The following is a 17,946-nucleotide window of genomic DNA, read 5'->3' as shown; positions in this document are numbered from 1 at the left end:
CTTTAATTTGCACCATTCTGCTCTACAAAACCCTACTATAAACAACTGTACTGTCCGTCAGTGCACTCTACGACAACTATTCTTTACTCTGTATTAATCTACTCCACTGCACACCACACCACACTTCACCTTTGCACTCTACAAAACTGCACTCAACAGCATTCTGTTCTATTCTTCATCACTATGCTCTACGCCATTGCTTTCTACACCACTGCACTCCACAGAACGCCAATACACTCTCCACCACACCACTGTACTCTGCTCTCCAAGACTACACACTTCACACCACTCAACCCTATTCCCTACCAACATTACTCCATGACACTCCACTCTATGGCACTCCCCTTTATGACACTCCAAGCCACTCTCCTTTACACCACTAACTTTTAGCCATGCTAAACAGAAGCCACACTGATATACAATATGGCAAAACATATTTGCAAAGCCAATAGCTCTTGAATGGGCGAGCCCTACTGGCTTTGTCAATGCTTGCATTTAAATATTTGTTTTCTATACTTTCAATGAAACGGTGCATTGTTGCACTACACTGTGCAGTAGCCATCGTGAAAATATACTGAACAATTATTTCTATACATTTAACAAGGCCAGTCAGTCATTCGCAAAGACTCACACGTCAATCGCTGAACGCTGACAAGCAAAACCGACTTGCTTTGCTAATGCTAGTTAAAGTGGCTGTTGCAAAGTGTGTAAGTGACATTGTAACATTGTATCTGGCTGCAATATCTACTTTTGTCTGCTTCACCAATTAAATATTAAAATACAGGCCACAACTGAAAGGTTTGTTATTCAAGACATATATACTAATATAATAAAGAGAGAGCCCAAACCTTTGAGGTGGGTAATCTCAGGAACCACAGCACCAATCTCAACACCCAATACAGCATTGGAAAGGGCAGTTGCAGCAGAAGTACATAGGCTATGCAGACACCCACCATATACATTTAAAAGGTAAAAGAACCGTGCCAGCAAAGTAGTCCCTTGTGGGCGTGTCTGCGTTGTGCTGTGGGAGTGTGCTGGGGGCGTGACAAACACTGGGGGCGTGTGGTACGTTCCACCCTTCATGCCATGTCTCATATTGTGTGCTGGGGGCGTGTGCGGGGCACGGGATTACGGAAAAAAAAGTGTGATGTACCCAATACTTCATTGTTTTTTCTTCCCAGGTTCTGTACATTCCAGCTCCGGGTGTCCACCCTGCTCCCTTTAAATTCCCCTGCACCCCATAATCATAACCCACCCTTACTCCTTAAAATACCCCAACACCCTTAAACACTAACCCATCTTAACCCTATAAATATACCCTGTACCCCAAAACCCAAACCTATCCCTAAACCCTAAAAATACCCCTGTACCCCAAAACCCAAACCTACCCCTGAACCCTATAAATGCCCCTGTACCCCAAAACCCAAACCTAGCCCTGAACCCAAAAAATACCCCTGTGCAACAAAACCCAAACCTGGCCCTGAACCCTAAAAATAACCCTGTACCCCGAAACCCAAACCTACCCCTGAACCCTAAAATACCCCTGTACCCCAAAACCCAAATCTAGCCCTGAACGCTAAAAATACCCCTGTACCCCAAAACCCAAACTTAGCCCTGAACCCTTAAAATACCCCTGTACCCCCAAACCAAAACCTACCCCTGAACCCTAAAAATACCCCTATACCTAAACCTAGCCCTGAACCCTAAAAATGCCCCTGTACCCCAAATCCCATACCTATCCCTAAACCCTAAAATTACCCCTGTACCCCATAACCCAAAACTATATCTGAACTCTTAAAAGACCCAAACACCCCAAAACATATACCTCAGTACCCCAAAACATATACCCCTATACCCAATACTAACCTTATCCAAACATTTAAAAAAACATGCTTTTACCATTCATGCATTTACAACGAATTTCGTTGTAAATGTATGCGTGGCAAAAGCATATAAAATGTAATGCCATGCGTTATGATGGCATTGCGGAGTCATGGTACTTTCGTAATGAAAGTTTGCGGAGTGATGGTGTGCGAAAAGAAAGTTGCGGAATAATAGGTGTTTACCCTCCCCCAGTAAGTACATTGGTGGCACGGCGGCCCACATCTCCAGCAACATACTCATATTTTTTCACCACCGATTTGAAAAATGCACAGGTCTCTCTCATTGATGGCCCGCACCGACAAACACTTTTAGACACACCTCTAGAATTGCGAACTTTAGAGCTGGGGAGCTACGTTCGAATCTCGCATCAGCTCAACATCCTGTGATGCCAGGCAAATCGCTTTGTCTCCTCGTGCCTACCACAAATGAATGTGTTCTTCTGTAATGTAAATTGTGCGCATGCCATGTTGTTGAGTTTGAGCTAAATAATATCGCATGGAAAAATAAAGTAGGGAAACTCGAGTTCACACACTACTGAACGCGCACTCTTAAGTGCATCAGCAGTGCACTGTGAATCAGAGGGTTTCACAGGCCTGTCACAGATAAGAAATGCTATCAAAACAAAATCCTACAAAACAATATACTACTGGCCGGCAGCAATTCATACCCGGACAACGTCGGGACGGGGTGCTAGTTATTAATAAAACAGAAGCATCAGTAAAATAAAAATGTTTAAATTAAAATTATTGCAAGCACATTATGGCCACATTTAGGTGGCAGCAATTTTTGTATCTATGTTAATGGTTGTGACATGCAGAATTATTATACGTTTTTTTGTATGGTCATCCTCCATATGCACAATTGTGTTAAATCAGGTCCTGAAACAGTGAGGGCAATGCCAATATGGGGATGGTCAAAATGAACATGGTCAGACAGAAGGGGCCCGATTCACAAAAGTAATCTGTGACAAAATCCTAACTATACGACTTTCGGTATCCCAGAAGGCATTTAGGAGTATTACAGTTAGGATTCTGTCTCAGTTAATCTTAAATGTTGGTCTTAAGTTAAACTTAAGACAAACTTAATTTTAACTGAGACAAAATCCTAACTTTATGACTAGGATTTTGTCTCAGTTAAACTTGAGTTTGTCTTACATTCAAGCGAAGACCAAAACTTAAGTTTAACTGAGACAAAAAACTAATTTAAAGTCGTAAATTTTGGATTTTGCCTCAGATTACTTTTGTGAATGGGGCCCAAGGTGTTTGGGTTCAAATGTGGCATGCTTTTGTGTTCTTTCGTGACTGGATTAGCCTTTTTCCTGAGGCACCTATTTTTTTTATAATTCTTTATTTTCTAAATATGTATAGTGCAGGCCCTACCACAGTCATTGGAGCGCAGCAAACACTCCTCTTTATGCTCTGGATTACATTTTGCATCTATAACAACTATTTAATATTAATTCAAGAGGCCCCCACAGAGTATAACAACATTTCTTAGGTATTTTTATACAACACAGTCTTGCTGCTCACACTTAGCTCCAATGCACTCTTTCTGCCTCAGGAGTCTAACCATTATGTGCGATCACCATCTTTGTATTTGGCAGCTGATAACCTTATGAGTCACGCATTATTTATTTGCTGAATTTCACATCTTTGAATAACTGTGACATTTATTTTATCTAGCAATATGCCGTCTAAAATATGTTTCTTTTATTAATTTCAGAGCCAAGCTGGGCATGCCACAGTTTTTGAGCGGGGAAGCTCAGAGTTTACTGCGAGCCTTATTTAAGCGGAACCCCTCCAACAGGCTAGGTATGGATGTGCTGATGTATATTTGGACTGCATTTGTGATGGCGTTTCGCATGCTTTGTTGTCAATTTTTTTCTCTTCAAAATCAAAACTGAATTATCTGCAGTTTAGGTTTGCAATGGAATTTCTTTACATGATGCCCAGTCAGAGGTTTCTTTTCAATGCTGTATCTTCAGAATGGGCAAGGAATGGGACATGAGCAATTCTCTTCAATAGCAGGTCTGCCAGTTATAGGACCATTATAAAAACCATTAATAAACAATCACAGTATCATGCAGACAGTGATTGAGTAGGTGGTTGAAGGTTAGTTATCTTTGGTTTGGAGACGAGGACTATTTTCGGGGTTTTTAATGCGGTTGGTGACGGAGGGTGGGAGGAGGCTATGTATTTACATTTGAATTGGGAGGGGTGTACATGTTGAAGACTGTAAAGGTGGGTGGGTGTATGGGTTAGGAGAAGGGTGGGCTTCAGCCCCTCAGTCCCGACCTGCACCGGAGTTGTCCAGTTGTCACTGGGGGAGGCAGGCTGTGTTGGAGGGGGTTGTGGGAAGGTGGGTGGTGCTATTAAAGTGTTTTTGTTGGAGACAAAGTGTAGACACACGGCAGACATGTGAGTGATATACAGAAACACTTTCAATGGAGCATGGGTTACAAACTCAGCTGACAAGTACAAATGGGAGGGCCAAGAGGTCAGGATAACTCTTTCTATTCTGTTCTTAACTGGAACGTTAATGGCTTGAGTAGCGAAATCAGGTGTGGTCTGGTGGCTGCCCACCTTAGGAAACTGAAACTGGATGTGGTGTTCCTCCAGGAAACCCACTTGATGGGTACCAACTGATCCTTCCTGGGTAGGGGAGCCTTTGTCGCACTGGCACATTCAGGTTTCACCTCAGGTGCACGGTTTATAGCCATACTGGCTAGGAGAACATGGATATATGTCGTTACAACGCGCGCGTTACAACGGCCTACCATTACAACGCGGTTGTAACAACGCAAGTCGTTACAACGACTTGCGTTGGGGGGGCGCAAATTTAAAACATTTAAATTACTATTCCAACACCAGTACTTTCCACATAGAAAATCATGGATGGACCGGAATGGAACATATGTCACAGTACAGGGCCAATGGGGGCGTAGGACTATCAGCCTTATCACACTGTACGCCCCCCCCACCCCCACTCCAAAAATGTACTATAGACAGGGTGACGGGATGTGGCAAACTCATCTCTACATGTTGTGGGAGGTGACCTCAATGACGTTCTTGACCCTTCCCTTGACCGCTCTGGGCCTGCTGGGGCAGTTGCAAGGGAGACGCCCTTGGTCCTGTTTGTGGATACCTTTGGATTGGTGGACTTCTGGCACCACACACACCCAGAAGCAAAGGAATATTCTTATCGCTCGGGCACTCATAACGTATTCTTCAGGCTGGACTACTTACTCGCTACTGTTAGAGCAGACCATTCAGTGAGCAAAGCACAATCCTTGGAGAGAGGCATTCCAGACCACTCGCCTCTCTGAGTTATGCTGTGCACAAGGCAATATGGTAGTGGGGCGACTAAATGCCTATGACCTGCGAGACAAGACAGTTGCCTGTGAACTTCGAGTGGACTCAGAGTTATTCTTCATGGAAAATAAAAGCTCAATGTGCTCAGCTGTTGCGGTCTAGGAGGCCTACAAGACAGTATTATGGGATAGAGCACAAAACATCCTAGCCCACAAAAAAAGAGACAGACTCAAAAACACTGCCTTCTTGAACTGAAGGCCACCACAGAGAAGATGGTAGATCCCACCAACCAACGCAAAGCAGCAATACTCCACAAGGAGTATCAGGGTCTAGCTAGTGATGAGGTTAAGGAACAGATCTTAGCAACACAACAGTGTCTTTATGACATGTATGATGAGGTAGGCAACTGCTGGCCTGGTTGGGCAGGAAAGTGAGAGAGGAAAGATGGGTACATGAAATAATAGGTGACCAGGGTGAATCCTTCCACAAGACCCAGGGTATAGCTCGAGAATTTGCCCAGTACTACTCGTTATTCTAGATGTCACCCAAATACGCGCGTACCTGAACAAAATTTGCATCCCAACCCTGACAGTTGAAGATTAAGCATTGTTAGAGGAAGACATTACACTGGCTGAGATCCAGGGAGCAATGGGCAGAATGAAAGCCAGGAAAACACCGGGACTGAATGGGCTACTGGCTGAGTTCTTTAAGAGAAATGCTGGACTTGTTGGCCCTCACTTTCTAAAGATGTATGAGGTGGCTAGGGAAGAGGGGCACCTGCCACTAGATCTCAGATGTGCCACAATAGTTTGAATCCATAAACTCGGGTACCCGCCAGTAAATGCAGCTCGTTTCACCCGATATCGCTCCTAAATAGTGAGGCAGAGATTTTAGCAACAATACTAGCCACACAGGTGGTGCAAGTTATCTCCCCACTGATTCATGGGGACCAGTCTGGCTTCATGCTCAAAAGGTTGACAAGACATAACCTCCGTCAGCTCTACCACTGGATAGAGACAGTTAAGATAAGAGCAGACCCGCATATATTCCTTTCCCCTGAATGCTGAAAAAACATTTAATGTTTTACATTGGCCCTATATGATGGAGGTCTAAATTTGGATCCCGGTTCAAAACTTTTGTAAATCTGCTATTCTGAGACCCAATGGCGAATGTGAGAGTGAATGGATTGACATTGTCAGACTTCTCCAAAGAAAGAGAGACAAGGCAGGGATGCCCCCATCCCTGTTCCTATTTGCCCTGTTGCTGGAACCACTAGCCTGTAGAATTCAGACTCATCTTGGTATCACTGGCTTCCATAGGAAGATGGGGAGACTGACGACAAGCATATAGCTATACACAGACGACATCCTACTATATCTTAAGTGCACCACGGAATCACTACTGGAAATATTTCGGGTATTTGATAGCTACAGAGCACATATGGGCACACGATCAACTGGGACAAATCCTGTTTGTACCTGACTGGGGATGACTATTGGGACCTCATGCTTCCACATTGTCTCCATCAAGTTCACAATGGTTTTCAGCATCGGCGCATATATGTAACACAAAATATAGAAAATAGCCAGAATTTGCAATATCTCTAGAGTACTGGCAGATTTCCACAAGCTGTTGGGGAGGGCTGCCATGTATAAAATGATTACTCTGCCCAAGCTACTATACTCCCCGCAAATCACCTATCACAGTGTACCTGATTAAATACTTTCTAAAATAGATGCTGAAGTCCGGAAAGGACTATTACTATGAAATGGTGGCACCCAAGGCTACCTCTGCAAACACTTCAGAGAAATCACTATAAAGGAGAAATTGCCATCCATATGCATGAGCCTACTACTGGGTGGCCCACTTGGTGTGGATTAATGACTGTTGTTATGCACCAGGAGACCACACTACATATGCACTTTAGCAAACACAATTTCAAACCCGCTCCTATTTGCATTACCTCTATGGAGAGCGGGGATCTTGGACCCACTACCTGCCACACAGATTATGATAGAGGCTTGGAGGCAAATAGGGATATATATATATAGAATGGGACAAAAAAGTACCCAGGAGACTCCGCTCTGGGTGGGGTCACCCTTGAAGGAAATAGGTAAGTTAAAGGGCTATACTGCATGGGATACAATAGGTATATCCAGGGTTGGAGACTTCCAGATGGAAGGGACCCTGATCTCGTTTGCCCAACAGCAGGGGTAGTACCAATTACATAGGATGCAATATTTTCAATACAAGCAGTTAAGACATGCTTGGAGAGCGGAAAGACTAGAGGGTGACCGCTCCAGGGTAAACTGGAAGATAAGGCCATCTCCTGGATTTATAAAACAATTAACAACAATGTGCTTGACACCCTACAGAACCTGCAAGATAGATGAGTAAGCAAGGTAGGAGACTTGGATGATACAGACTGGAATGCAGACCTTATGCTTCCCAGAGAACCTGCAATCAAGTCCAGGGTGCAACTGATACTATATAAGACCCTTCATTGGGTATACTACGACAGGGCCCATCTACACGGAATGGGTAGGGTGGACTCCCCGCATTGTGTCCGCTGTAAAACCAAATGGGGATCGTTCATCCATACCCAGTGGGAATGTTCTCGTATATAAGAATACTGGCGGGACATACTAGGAGAACATGGTAAAATACTGAAAGACACTGTACCAGCAGATTCCAAACACAGATTTTTGGGTGTGCCAATTGGCATAGACCTTCCAAGGTCCACACTCCTCTTTGCCAACCTAGGCTTGATTGTAGCTAAAAGGGAAGTGGCCGGGAGATGGGGGCACCGGAATTGGCAAACCTTGAAGAATAAATAAAGTCAATGGATCTTTATATGGCAGCGGTTAAGGTCACATACAGGGTGCAAGGGTACCCAGGGAAATTCCGTAAAATAGGGCCCCATGGATGGAATACTATGATGTAGACTTAGTGGATGAAGCACCTGAAACATAGTGTATATTACACCTCCTGGGCTCCCCTGAACCATTTGGCTCCAGGCTGGAGCAGAGTTTGCAAATTTAGTTTGATGATTTTATATTGACCACAATGTGTTGTGCTTGCCTTTCTTGACCAACCATGTCTTCGCTTATTTGTAATATCTGGTGTGAACAATGTTGTATATGCTGTTGTATGTCCCTAAAAACATCAATAAAAAAAATATATATTTTTTAAACTATGAAGGTGGGAGGCATTTGAAGGTAGGCCATTATTATGTATGGCTCGCCAATTAATCCTCTGACCTTCCTTCTATTTTGGAAACAGGAGGATGATTTATGGGATTGGGGCATATAACATAAAAATATAGTTAGCTAAACTTTTAGTTGTCTACCTGATGTCACTCAAAACCCTTAGTTAAAAACATCCCTGTTATTCACAGGCACCTATTTGTAATGCAATATGTGAGGCTTCCATTGGAAGAAATTAGCGTGACTAACTGCCCCACAATCCTGTTACTCACTGCTATTATGTAACAACAGTGGAGCAGGAAAGTTAAATCCCACTGCTGTGATGTCATGGGGGAAGTACTTGGTTCCCCTGCTCTAACTGCCACACTCCATGTATTTGCAGACCCATGCTAACAGAGGAGTTTGGAAGCTGCGCTGACACAGGTCTCAAAGGGTCTTCCAGCTCCATGCTCCATGATGAGCAGATATCACAGCTTCAGTGGGGAGGAAGATGCAAGTCACAGGGGTGGTGGGGGGGAGTAGGACAATCTCATTGTGAAACAAATCCCCACTTACGAGGCATCATGTAGACTCCAATGAGCAAAAACTATGCAATTCAGCATAACCCTCATTCAGACTTATTGGGCCATATATGTATCCACAAGGATTCTGCTGAATTACACTGGTTTTGTGTGTTGGAAAAAAAACTCATAGGAGGTGGTAATAATGTTGTTTCTGCTCCCTAGTTGAAGTAATTTAATAAAACGAAGTGATCAAACAATTTATGCTGTGGAGATTTACCCGTGGAGTTGGTGGTTTTATTAAGCCTAAAAGAGAACCAACCACTCATAAGCAGATGGGTAGCAGGTGATTAGCTGAGTCTGATGATAAATTATGGGGTATTTATCACTATTTGCGCACAATAATTTACAACTGTGGTATTAAAAACGTTTTACACACTGAAGTTTATTATATATATATACATAGAAATAGGGAGTCAGATATTGGCATTATTGAATAAGAAAAGGATCCTCCTTTTTGCTTAATTAAACTCAAAGAGCTTAGACTAATGAGTAAGATATGTGAATGCTTAACAATGAAGGACAGCCCTCTCATACTGATATGTTCTCCCTGTAATGGTAATACAAGAAAATCGAGCAGTGGGTCAATATGAATGAGGCATCTAATGGCAAGAGGTCTCAGTTTACAAGTATGTATTTTTGAAGGATGAGAGACTTGATGTAAAGAAGACAAACAAGCTATTGTGGGTACTTATTTTAGGAATATATATTCACTATATATTGACATTATATTCCTATTGTTTTTCTTAACATTTTGTTCACTAGATTTTTTAGTTATAACATTTATATGTAAGATGTGTTGTGAAGAATATGGAGTAGAACCATTGCTCCAATGAAAAGCTGAATCAAAGGTCTTTTACTATCATAATTTGTAAATGAAAAGAAGACATGTACAAATGGTTGTGATGAATTGTAAGGCTATGGGAGTTGTAATATTTGTTCTACAAATCTGATCTGTAAGATTGTATTTGAAGATATTGTAATTCTGTAATATTGACTGAAGAAAAGTCTTATTTTTATGAATAACCACAGAATTGTTATTTGTAATCACAACATTTAAATAAATATTTGACAATAACATGCTTTTAATAAAGGGGGAAGTGTTTTGATTGATTTGTCAGCTGCTGGAGTAATCACTTCAGCAATCTGCTGAACAAGGTTCCACTAGCTATTTAAAATATGTCATTCTGAAGGCTAGCTTCCCCACCGAATGCTCTGTTAAGTGTCCGAAGCAGTGAGTAATAGCTGTAGTGGAGCAGAGCTGGTTGGACATAGAGAATTTCAGAGTTTTTATACTTTGGATCCCAATAACGCTGTATTGCTGTATTGTGCCAGAGACGGAGTTAGGGGCCTCATGGCTTGTCTTTTCCTGGACAATATAAAAGATTCAATGGTATTGGCAATCTGCTGGGTGGTGGATCAAGGATAATACAAAAATTTACTGACTTTATAGACCATTTCTGCATAGCAATCTGTTAGATTTGGCCTTTTTTGCAAGGTCACCTCCAAACATTTTGCCTTCACCTCCTTTTTTTCTGAACTATTGTGGGTTGGTTTTTAGAACTCAGTGCAATCTACCACTCTCAATCAGTGCTAAAATGCTAGTGCACCATCCTCCAAACAAGGAGAAATTAGCTTACACCCAATTGTTTCATTTAATTTACTTGTTCGTCCCTAGTAAAGTGGTATTATATGTACCCAGGTCCTGTAAATTAAATCTTAGTAGTGGGCCTACAGCCCTGATTTCACCCTCCACTTGTCACATGGTTAAGATAGGCCCAGTAAGCACCATCATCTTGTACATGCTCATGTTTCTTAAGTTGCCTTCTCTTTAAACATGATGACTTCTGATATACATTTGCATGCATGACAATGCAGGATAACATTCTCTTTAATGCATTGCTTACATTTCCACTTTGTAGGCACTCTATCATGACACCTTGAACATTCAGCACAAGAGATAAAGTTCACTGCGCAAATGCTGCTATTGTTATGAACTGTAAGGGGGCGACATTATCCAACTAGAATAAAAAATTGGGGTTGCAACATGTCCACATGGTTACTGTTTATGATATAAATGGAACCACTTCCTTGTATAGGGAGAGGAGCACTCAGCGGACAAGGCGAGGTCACTGCATGCAGAGATTACAGCTCAGCTGATTCCTGTTTACCGACACGAGGGATGTCCAGCTCTACAGCAAGACGGACAGGCTGATGATACTTACCAGCAGGCAATGGGGAGTTAGACGACCCGGCAGGGATTTGGCAGATCACCCATCATAGGCAAGACTAGGTTAGGCAAGCGCTAAGTAGGAGTACCCTATACACAGCACATATATGTGCTTGCATATATTTACTGTCTCAGCACAATGGTGAAATTGCTAATCCTTTTCCCTGTTCTCATAATGATAATTATGTTCATCTGTTTCATTCTACTAATTGTTGCAGCATATGTATTTTACACAGGAATCCCCTTGTTTCAATAAATATTGAAACACCTTGCTGAGCATTTCTTGTGTTTTTTGGGTATGCAGGAGAGTCCAAACGTAAAGGTTCTAGATCTGATACCACAATTTCTTTGGAGGATTAGGGTTGTCATGTTCTGAAGTTGCACATACATTTGTCACCCTGTGAGGTTAGGGTGCAGCATGTACATTGTGGGCTAGAAGGACTACAATCCTAGATATCCTCAGGGTGTGCACGGAATCAGTCTGGCACAAACCTTACATTTATATAGTCCAACAAACGCACAGTTTTACCAATGGAGTACAAGCCATGCAATGCACTTATGCTGTCTTTTATACATGTCTCTGGCCTGACATTGCAGCCTGTGTGTGCAGCTTTTATCTGCCATTTCAACCGATCGAAGTAAACCTTCTGCCATGCCCAAACCTTCCTTTTTAATAAATATCTCACCCCTAGCGTAACCCTAAACAGCTCAGAGGGCAGGGTGCAGAGTATTTGAAAATGTTGAACATGTACTTTTAAGTATGGTCTACCTCTTCCATAGGATATTATTGGGTTGCCTTATTACATCTGATAAGTGTTAACTTTTGATTGGGAACAGGTAAGCATGTCACATTTGGTGTGGGAGAAATTGTAATCAAAAATCCTCTTTAATGGTAAAGTCAGATTTTAAATTACAGTTTTGAAAATGTTACGTTTTGAAAGTTGAGATTTTTCTTAATTTAACTATTTGGTGTCAGCAGCCTGTTCCTGGGTCACATGACTGGATGTAGTTGGCTATTGGACTTTGGCTATTTCTCCCAGACAGCCACAAAATATAGGGATTCGGTGTGTCTGAATGGGCCATCATTTGGCAGGATGGGGGTTGGAGCTGGGCAGAGCCCACATTTAATTGAATAGTCTGTGCCCTGCTTTCAGACAAAGGTCTTGTCACCACTGCATTGTTCATGCTGCCATCTGCAAGCAAGGACAGGGGAGGCAGGAAACCTCAAGGACTTCAAAGAATATTCTTTATAAACTTCTCCTACTTCAAATAGGGCACCAGGTATAAATAGTGGACCCCCAGACCCAACTCTTCAGTACACTCCTGGTCCTGTGAATACTACAGAAGAAGGACAGCTGTTCTGTGTTGTTGTCAGAAGAATGCCACTCTGCCTTCCTACTACTCTGCTGCCTGCTGTCCTACCTGCTGAGGAGGCATACTGGACCTGCACCTTTTATCCCAGGCTGAAGTGACTCCAAAGGCCATCTGACTGACCTCCTGTTCTGAGTTACAAGGGCATAACAGGCTCCAGATGTTCCCAGCAACTTCACAGCTGGCCTGCTGCCTGGACCATGCAACTGGACCTGCCTAAGCCCTGCTGGCCTCTATTGGAGTGAGTTTCTGATCCCCAAGAGGTGCCTGGACCCTTGGTGTGGTATCAGCTGAGCTCTCACCTCACGAAAAGAGAAATCCTGAAATTTTGGGCTCTTCACAAACACACATAGGTTAGTTTGCTCCAAGATCTTGCACGCTGTACTGCCTGCCAACGGGAAGCTCCAGTGAATCGACTATTCACACCACAACACTACAATTTAATAGATCAAAACTGCACTGTTCAATGGATCGCATCCCACGGCCTTTGCCACCAGACTTCTTGCCTTCTTCCTCCCAGAGCACTGGGGTAGCGGCAGGTTCAACCCGGAATCTGGGTGTATTGTTCGAATCTAATCTACAACTCGACGCGTTTGTCAATAAAACTGTGGCCACGTGTATGTTGCTGCTTCGAACACTGCGGAAGATTCTTTCTTTCCTCCCGGCCAATGCCCGCCCGAGGTAGTGCGTAGTATCATCGTAAGCAGGCTTGACTACTGCAACGCGCTACTTCTGGGTGCGCCAGCTATCCTAGTGGGTAAATTGCAGCGAGTGCAGAATATGGCTGCTAAGCTGGCTCTCTCTAGACAGCGTCTTGACTCTTCTTCCTTGGCGCTTATGGACCTTCATTGGTTACCAATTGCCCAGCGCATTGATTTTAAAGCACTATGTCTTGTTTTTAGGGCCCTCCATGGTCAGGGGCCGTCCTTGCTGCAGGCAATGTTTTCCTGGTATACTCCTAATAGATCCCTTCGATCTTCATTAGCCAGCTTGGTGGTAATCCCTAAAATTGCGAGGGCTCGGATGGGCGGACGCTCTTTTAGATTTGCCGTGGCTAAGCTGTGGAATAATCTACCCTTGTCCCTGAGAAGTAAGGAGGATCTCTCCTCCTTTAAAAAAGGACTAAAAACACATCTCTTCCCCAGGATAGCGTAAAGATTGAGGCAGCATAACATCGCGTATGGCTGGTCAAGTCAAGCGCCAGGATACCGTTTGGGTGACAGTTTTGCGCTATACAAATATGCCATACAATATAATACAACGACTGCCAGCAATACCCAGCAACTTTAGATCTGCAATTTACGCTACAGCATCATCAGTACAAAGTGACTGCCAAAGTGAAGCTCCAGCAACAATCATCCCCGACGCCCGACAGGATCGTTGCACTACAGCAACAACCATCTGCGATGTCCAGCCTGCTCTTCAAGCTAAATCAACAAACATCTGTGAGTATCTTCAAACTCATCATGGCCCCTTCCACTGCAAACAGAACTCTTTGTATTGTACTTTAATTGTAACTCTTTCCTCTGGACGAATCTGGTCCCTATATACGGCCCACGCTCCACTTTCATCTGGTCTCGCACGACCAGATAACGTGAATGTGCATGGTGCTTTATGGTGCTATACATATCTGAAGTTTGAAATTCTATATCTTCAGGTCTATTGATTGGATTTTTATCATTTTGGTGTCAATTTATGTATTACATTCTTCTTTATGTTTCTAAATTGGTATGGGGTGTGTCTTGTCTTGCAGTTTCACTTTATTACTGTTTAAAGTGTTGCATAAATGCTTTTCACATTGCTTCTACGTTAAGCCTGACTGCAACATGCCAGGCTACAAGAGGGTTAAGCACAGGATAATTTGGGGTTTGCTTGAGTCTCACCCTGACAGAGAAGATAGTTGCATCTTGAGTAGAGTTTCACCCCCTCAACCAGTAATCCAATTTCCAACAAATCGACACCAGCAATAAGTTGAAATATCTTGGTGCTGTAGTGGTGCTGAGTGTTTCCATTTTGGTTGGAGGATTCTGTGGTTTCCTCTATAAAGAAAGATGGATGACCTCTTCTATAACTCCCTATGAGCCCACAAGAACCAGAATTAGACTACTTATAAAAACGGATCTAATGTTGAGGCCGCTAAAACCCTTACACCACTTGGGAAACAGTTTTCTCTTCCAGTAGTGGCAGAGGGCAATGCATTGTTTGCATGAGCATCTATCTTCAAATGCATGCTAACCAAGCCACTGGTGTATCGCCTAGAAGGAAAACTACTTAGATCTTTGACTATCAGTGTTTGCATAGCAGATGCAATGCTGGTTTGCCTCACCATTTTGGTAGTGTCAGTCCAAATAAGATTGACTGTCATATTTGCCATGTTTACTGGTAGGAAGTTGCATTCCTTTAGGGTGTTACTATTACAGGGCTTTGTATGTCTGATATTGTTCAGAATGTATGAAAGCCTGACAAACCTGAGGAATGCTGCAATGTCATTATTAAAATGTTGCAGCATTTACCAAGAATGCTTGTCAGTAGGGAGCTGGAGGCACAAGGCAGGAGAATCAGACGTTATGTAGGTAATGCTTATGAAGCCTCAATAAAGGTAGCTGCTGTATAGCTAGTAATTTAGAGTTGTCTAGGGCCTCTGTCAGGCTTATATTGAAACAGATCCTAGGTTCCTGATAACCCTACCATGTCTAATTAAATCAAATTGGCCTTTACCAATCAGAGATCTCCAGTTGAGAGAGGGTACATGACAAATTAAACAGTACTCTTGTGAAATACCAAGAGTTTATAGCTTTAGCAGCATTGAGGTAGCATAGTATTTTCCTGATATTCCGATTTCTTTCAGAAGATTGCCATGTGGTGTTGTGCAAGAGTGAAGAATGACTGTGTTGTCTGGGAGAAGATATAAATACCCACTGAATGTTGGAAATACTATGATACAAAGAAGGTAGGAGATGCACTGTGCTTGTTGTAGAAACACTTGCCAAGACAAAAAATAGTATCCTATTCCCAGCAGATGCTTTTTAAAATCTTAGAGAAATTATGAGATCAGAGAAGTGTTTACTGATTGAAACTTGCATTACTTTAGGGTGTTACTATTACATTGCTTTGTATGTTTGATATTGTTCAGAATGCGTGAATGCCTGTCAAAGCTGAGGAGTGCTGTAATTTCATTATTGGAATGCTGGGGCATGTACCAAGAATGTTTGTCAGTTAGGAGTTGGAGGCAAAGAGCAGAGGTAGAGGGCAGGAGCGCTAGATGTTATACAGCTAATCTTAGGGAAATTATGAGATCAGGGAAGTGTGAGTTCTTCTCATCATAAATTGGTGAGCTATATTCTAAAATAAACTTTACATTTGACTTACCTCAAATTGAGTTCCATACTGAAGTTAATAGCAGGGAAGCATGTAGAGTAATAATCCTACGATTGGCTTAGATAAGGAGGTTTAAGTGAAGTTGATAAAGCAGATTCTTCAACATGTATGTCTTTAGTTGCCTCTTTTTAAGATAAGAAGCATAACAATGTTTGACAACAGTAGTGGTCCATAATTAATCTCCTATTAACCATGGTCTAAGTGCACTTTCTACAATTTTGGATCCGGTTCATAAAAAGAAATGTGCATGTGTAGATCTAGTCACATCACATGTTGATCTACTAAACCACATATGTGTAACTCTCCACTTTTTTGCTATTCACTATTTCTAATTTGAGATTTACACTTCAGATCTTGAGTACACCCCTCAAATGAGGGGGTGGAAACTTCGGCAACTGAATTTATGAGTGTCAAATTACTATTATTAACTTTCCACTTTTTAAAAGTTGCTGTAAAATTAAGAAATACGACAGGCTGAGTAATGATGTACAGAACTCCTCATGTTTTAATTGTATAAAATTTGTTTTGAATGTATTAAGGTTCAGAAATGTAATTGATGAATTTTGTATAATGAATTTTTATGATGGTTTTTAATCATCGAAATCAAGATTTACTGAACTGAACTGAACTTTCCACCTGTATTAAAATTACGTTTTTATTTGCAAATTAATTTAAATATAGTCAGTGATTGATTAAATAATATGTTTTGAAAAAATACTTTTAATTTAAAAACACCAACTCTGCTTACATTTGTTTCCGTTTTTGGCATGTAAAATGTGATTAATTATTATGTTTTTAAGCTAAATCAAAAATATATTGTCATCTAGTATAAGTTTAAGTGTGTTGTTAAGATATTAAAAAATAAAAATACCCATTAATTACATTTAATATTTTTTACTTGAAATTATGCATTTATATTTTATTAATTTAGAATTATTTTAATTCATTTTACATTATATCCTATTGGTTGGTAGTGTTATAGTTATGTCCATTGTTAGCCATGGATGTGTTTTGCAGTGTTTGGCCATGTGTAATGTTTGGTTTATCAATGGGTCTTATAGAACAGTAATGAGATTATACGAGCAAATGATCGATTGAGTTCCATGCTAGTATTAGCACCACACTAAGGGCCTGAGTTTGGCAGACAGGGTTACTCCATCACAAATGTGACGGATATCCCGTCCGCCATATTACAATTCCTTTATGTCCTATGGAATTGTAATTTGGGGTACATCAGGTCTGTGATGGAGTAACTGTCTGCCAAACTGGTAATCAGGCTCTAAGTCCTTTGACAGCAAATTTATGAGAGAAATATTACTGACTATACCATTGATATGACTGGAATATTTGTTTGGGTCCAACAGGCTTTATGAAGATAATACACAAAGTATTTATCAAGAAAACTGCTGAGAAAACTTCATGAGCCCCTGTTTGTATACGAACTGTGATGGACATTTAATTGAAAGAACTGAAGAGGCCAGTAAAAATCAAAGAGTTGCCGGGGGAGTGGCTGTACACTAGAAGTAACCAAAATGTTGCTTGTTGACAAAGGTTATGGTTTTTAGCTCCAGGGGCCCAATAGTTGTGTATGATAACCTTTCAAGCTTCTTATGATCTGCCTGACTGAGAAACGTGTTGACTAAGTTGAAGAAATTCAAGTTGATGAATGAAAGCATGTCATTAGTGCTCCATTGAACATGAGCCAAAAAATGTGTTTTGTGTGGGCAATTACTTCAAATCAAAACTTGCGTATATCCACCAAGACATATGCACCGTAAAGTTGGGCTGGTATATCTATGGGACTTTGAAAGGGGACCGCATTATGCCCCCCCATCCGCCCCCCCCCAAATGTCATTTACTCACAATGGAGAAATTAAGTTAATTGTCGAGATCAGTTGTGGGTGAGCCTTTATATATGTTTTATAGAAGTAATTTGCTGTCAGCAAAGTGGTTCCCCTTCTGTGACAGTCTAATGACTAAGAAACATATATGGAGGCAATAATAAA

The 17,946-nt window shown here is 41.7% G+C and overlaps 1 protein-coding gene across 1 annotated transcript in view; it reads left to right on the top strand.

Annotated features, from left to right (window-relative positions):
• Positions 1-17,946, top strand: part of LOC147708562 (ribosomal protein S6 kinase alpha-2) — a 1,617,317-nt gene that overhangs the window by 963,357 nt on the left and 636,014 nt on the right. Inside the window, exon 10 of the mRNA XM_086927240.1 lies at positions 3,607-3,695. Coding sequence (XP_086783366.1) covers positions 3,607-3,695 — 89 coding nt within the window. The remainder of the gene's footprint in view (positions 1-3,606; positions 3,696-17,946) is intronic.

Source organism: Lissotriton vulgaris, chromosome 6, assembly GCF_964263255.1.
Source record: "Lissotriton vulgaris chromosome 6, aLisVul1.2, whole genome shotgun sequence".
Classification (NCBI taxonomy): domain Eukaryota; kingdom Metazoa; phylum Chordata; class Amphibia; order Caudata; family Salamandridae; genus Lissotriton; species Lissotriton vulgaris.
Note: the sequence above shows the minus strand (reverse complement) of the source record. Positions and strands in the feature narration are given on the sequence as shown.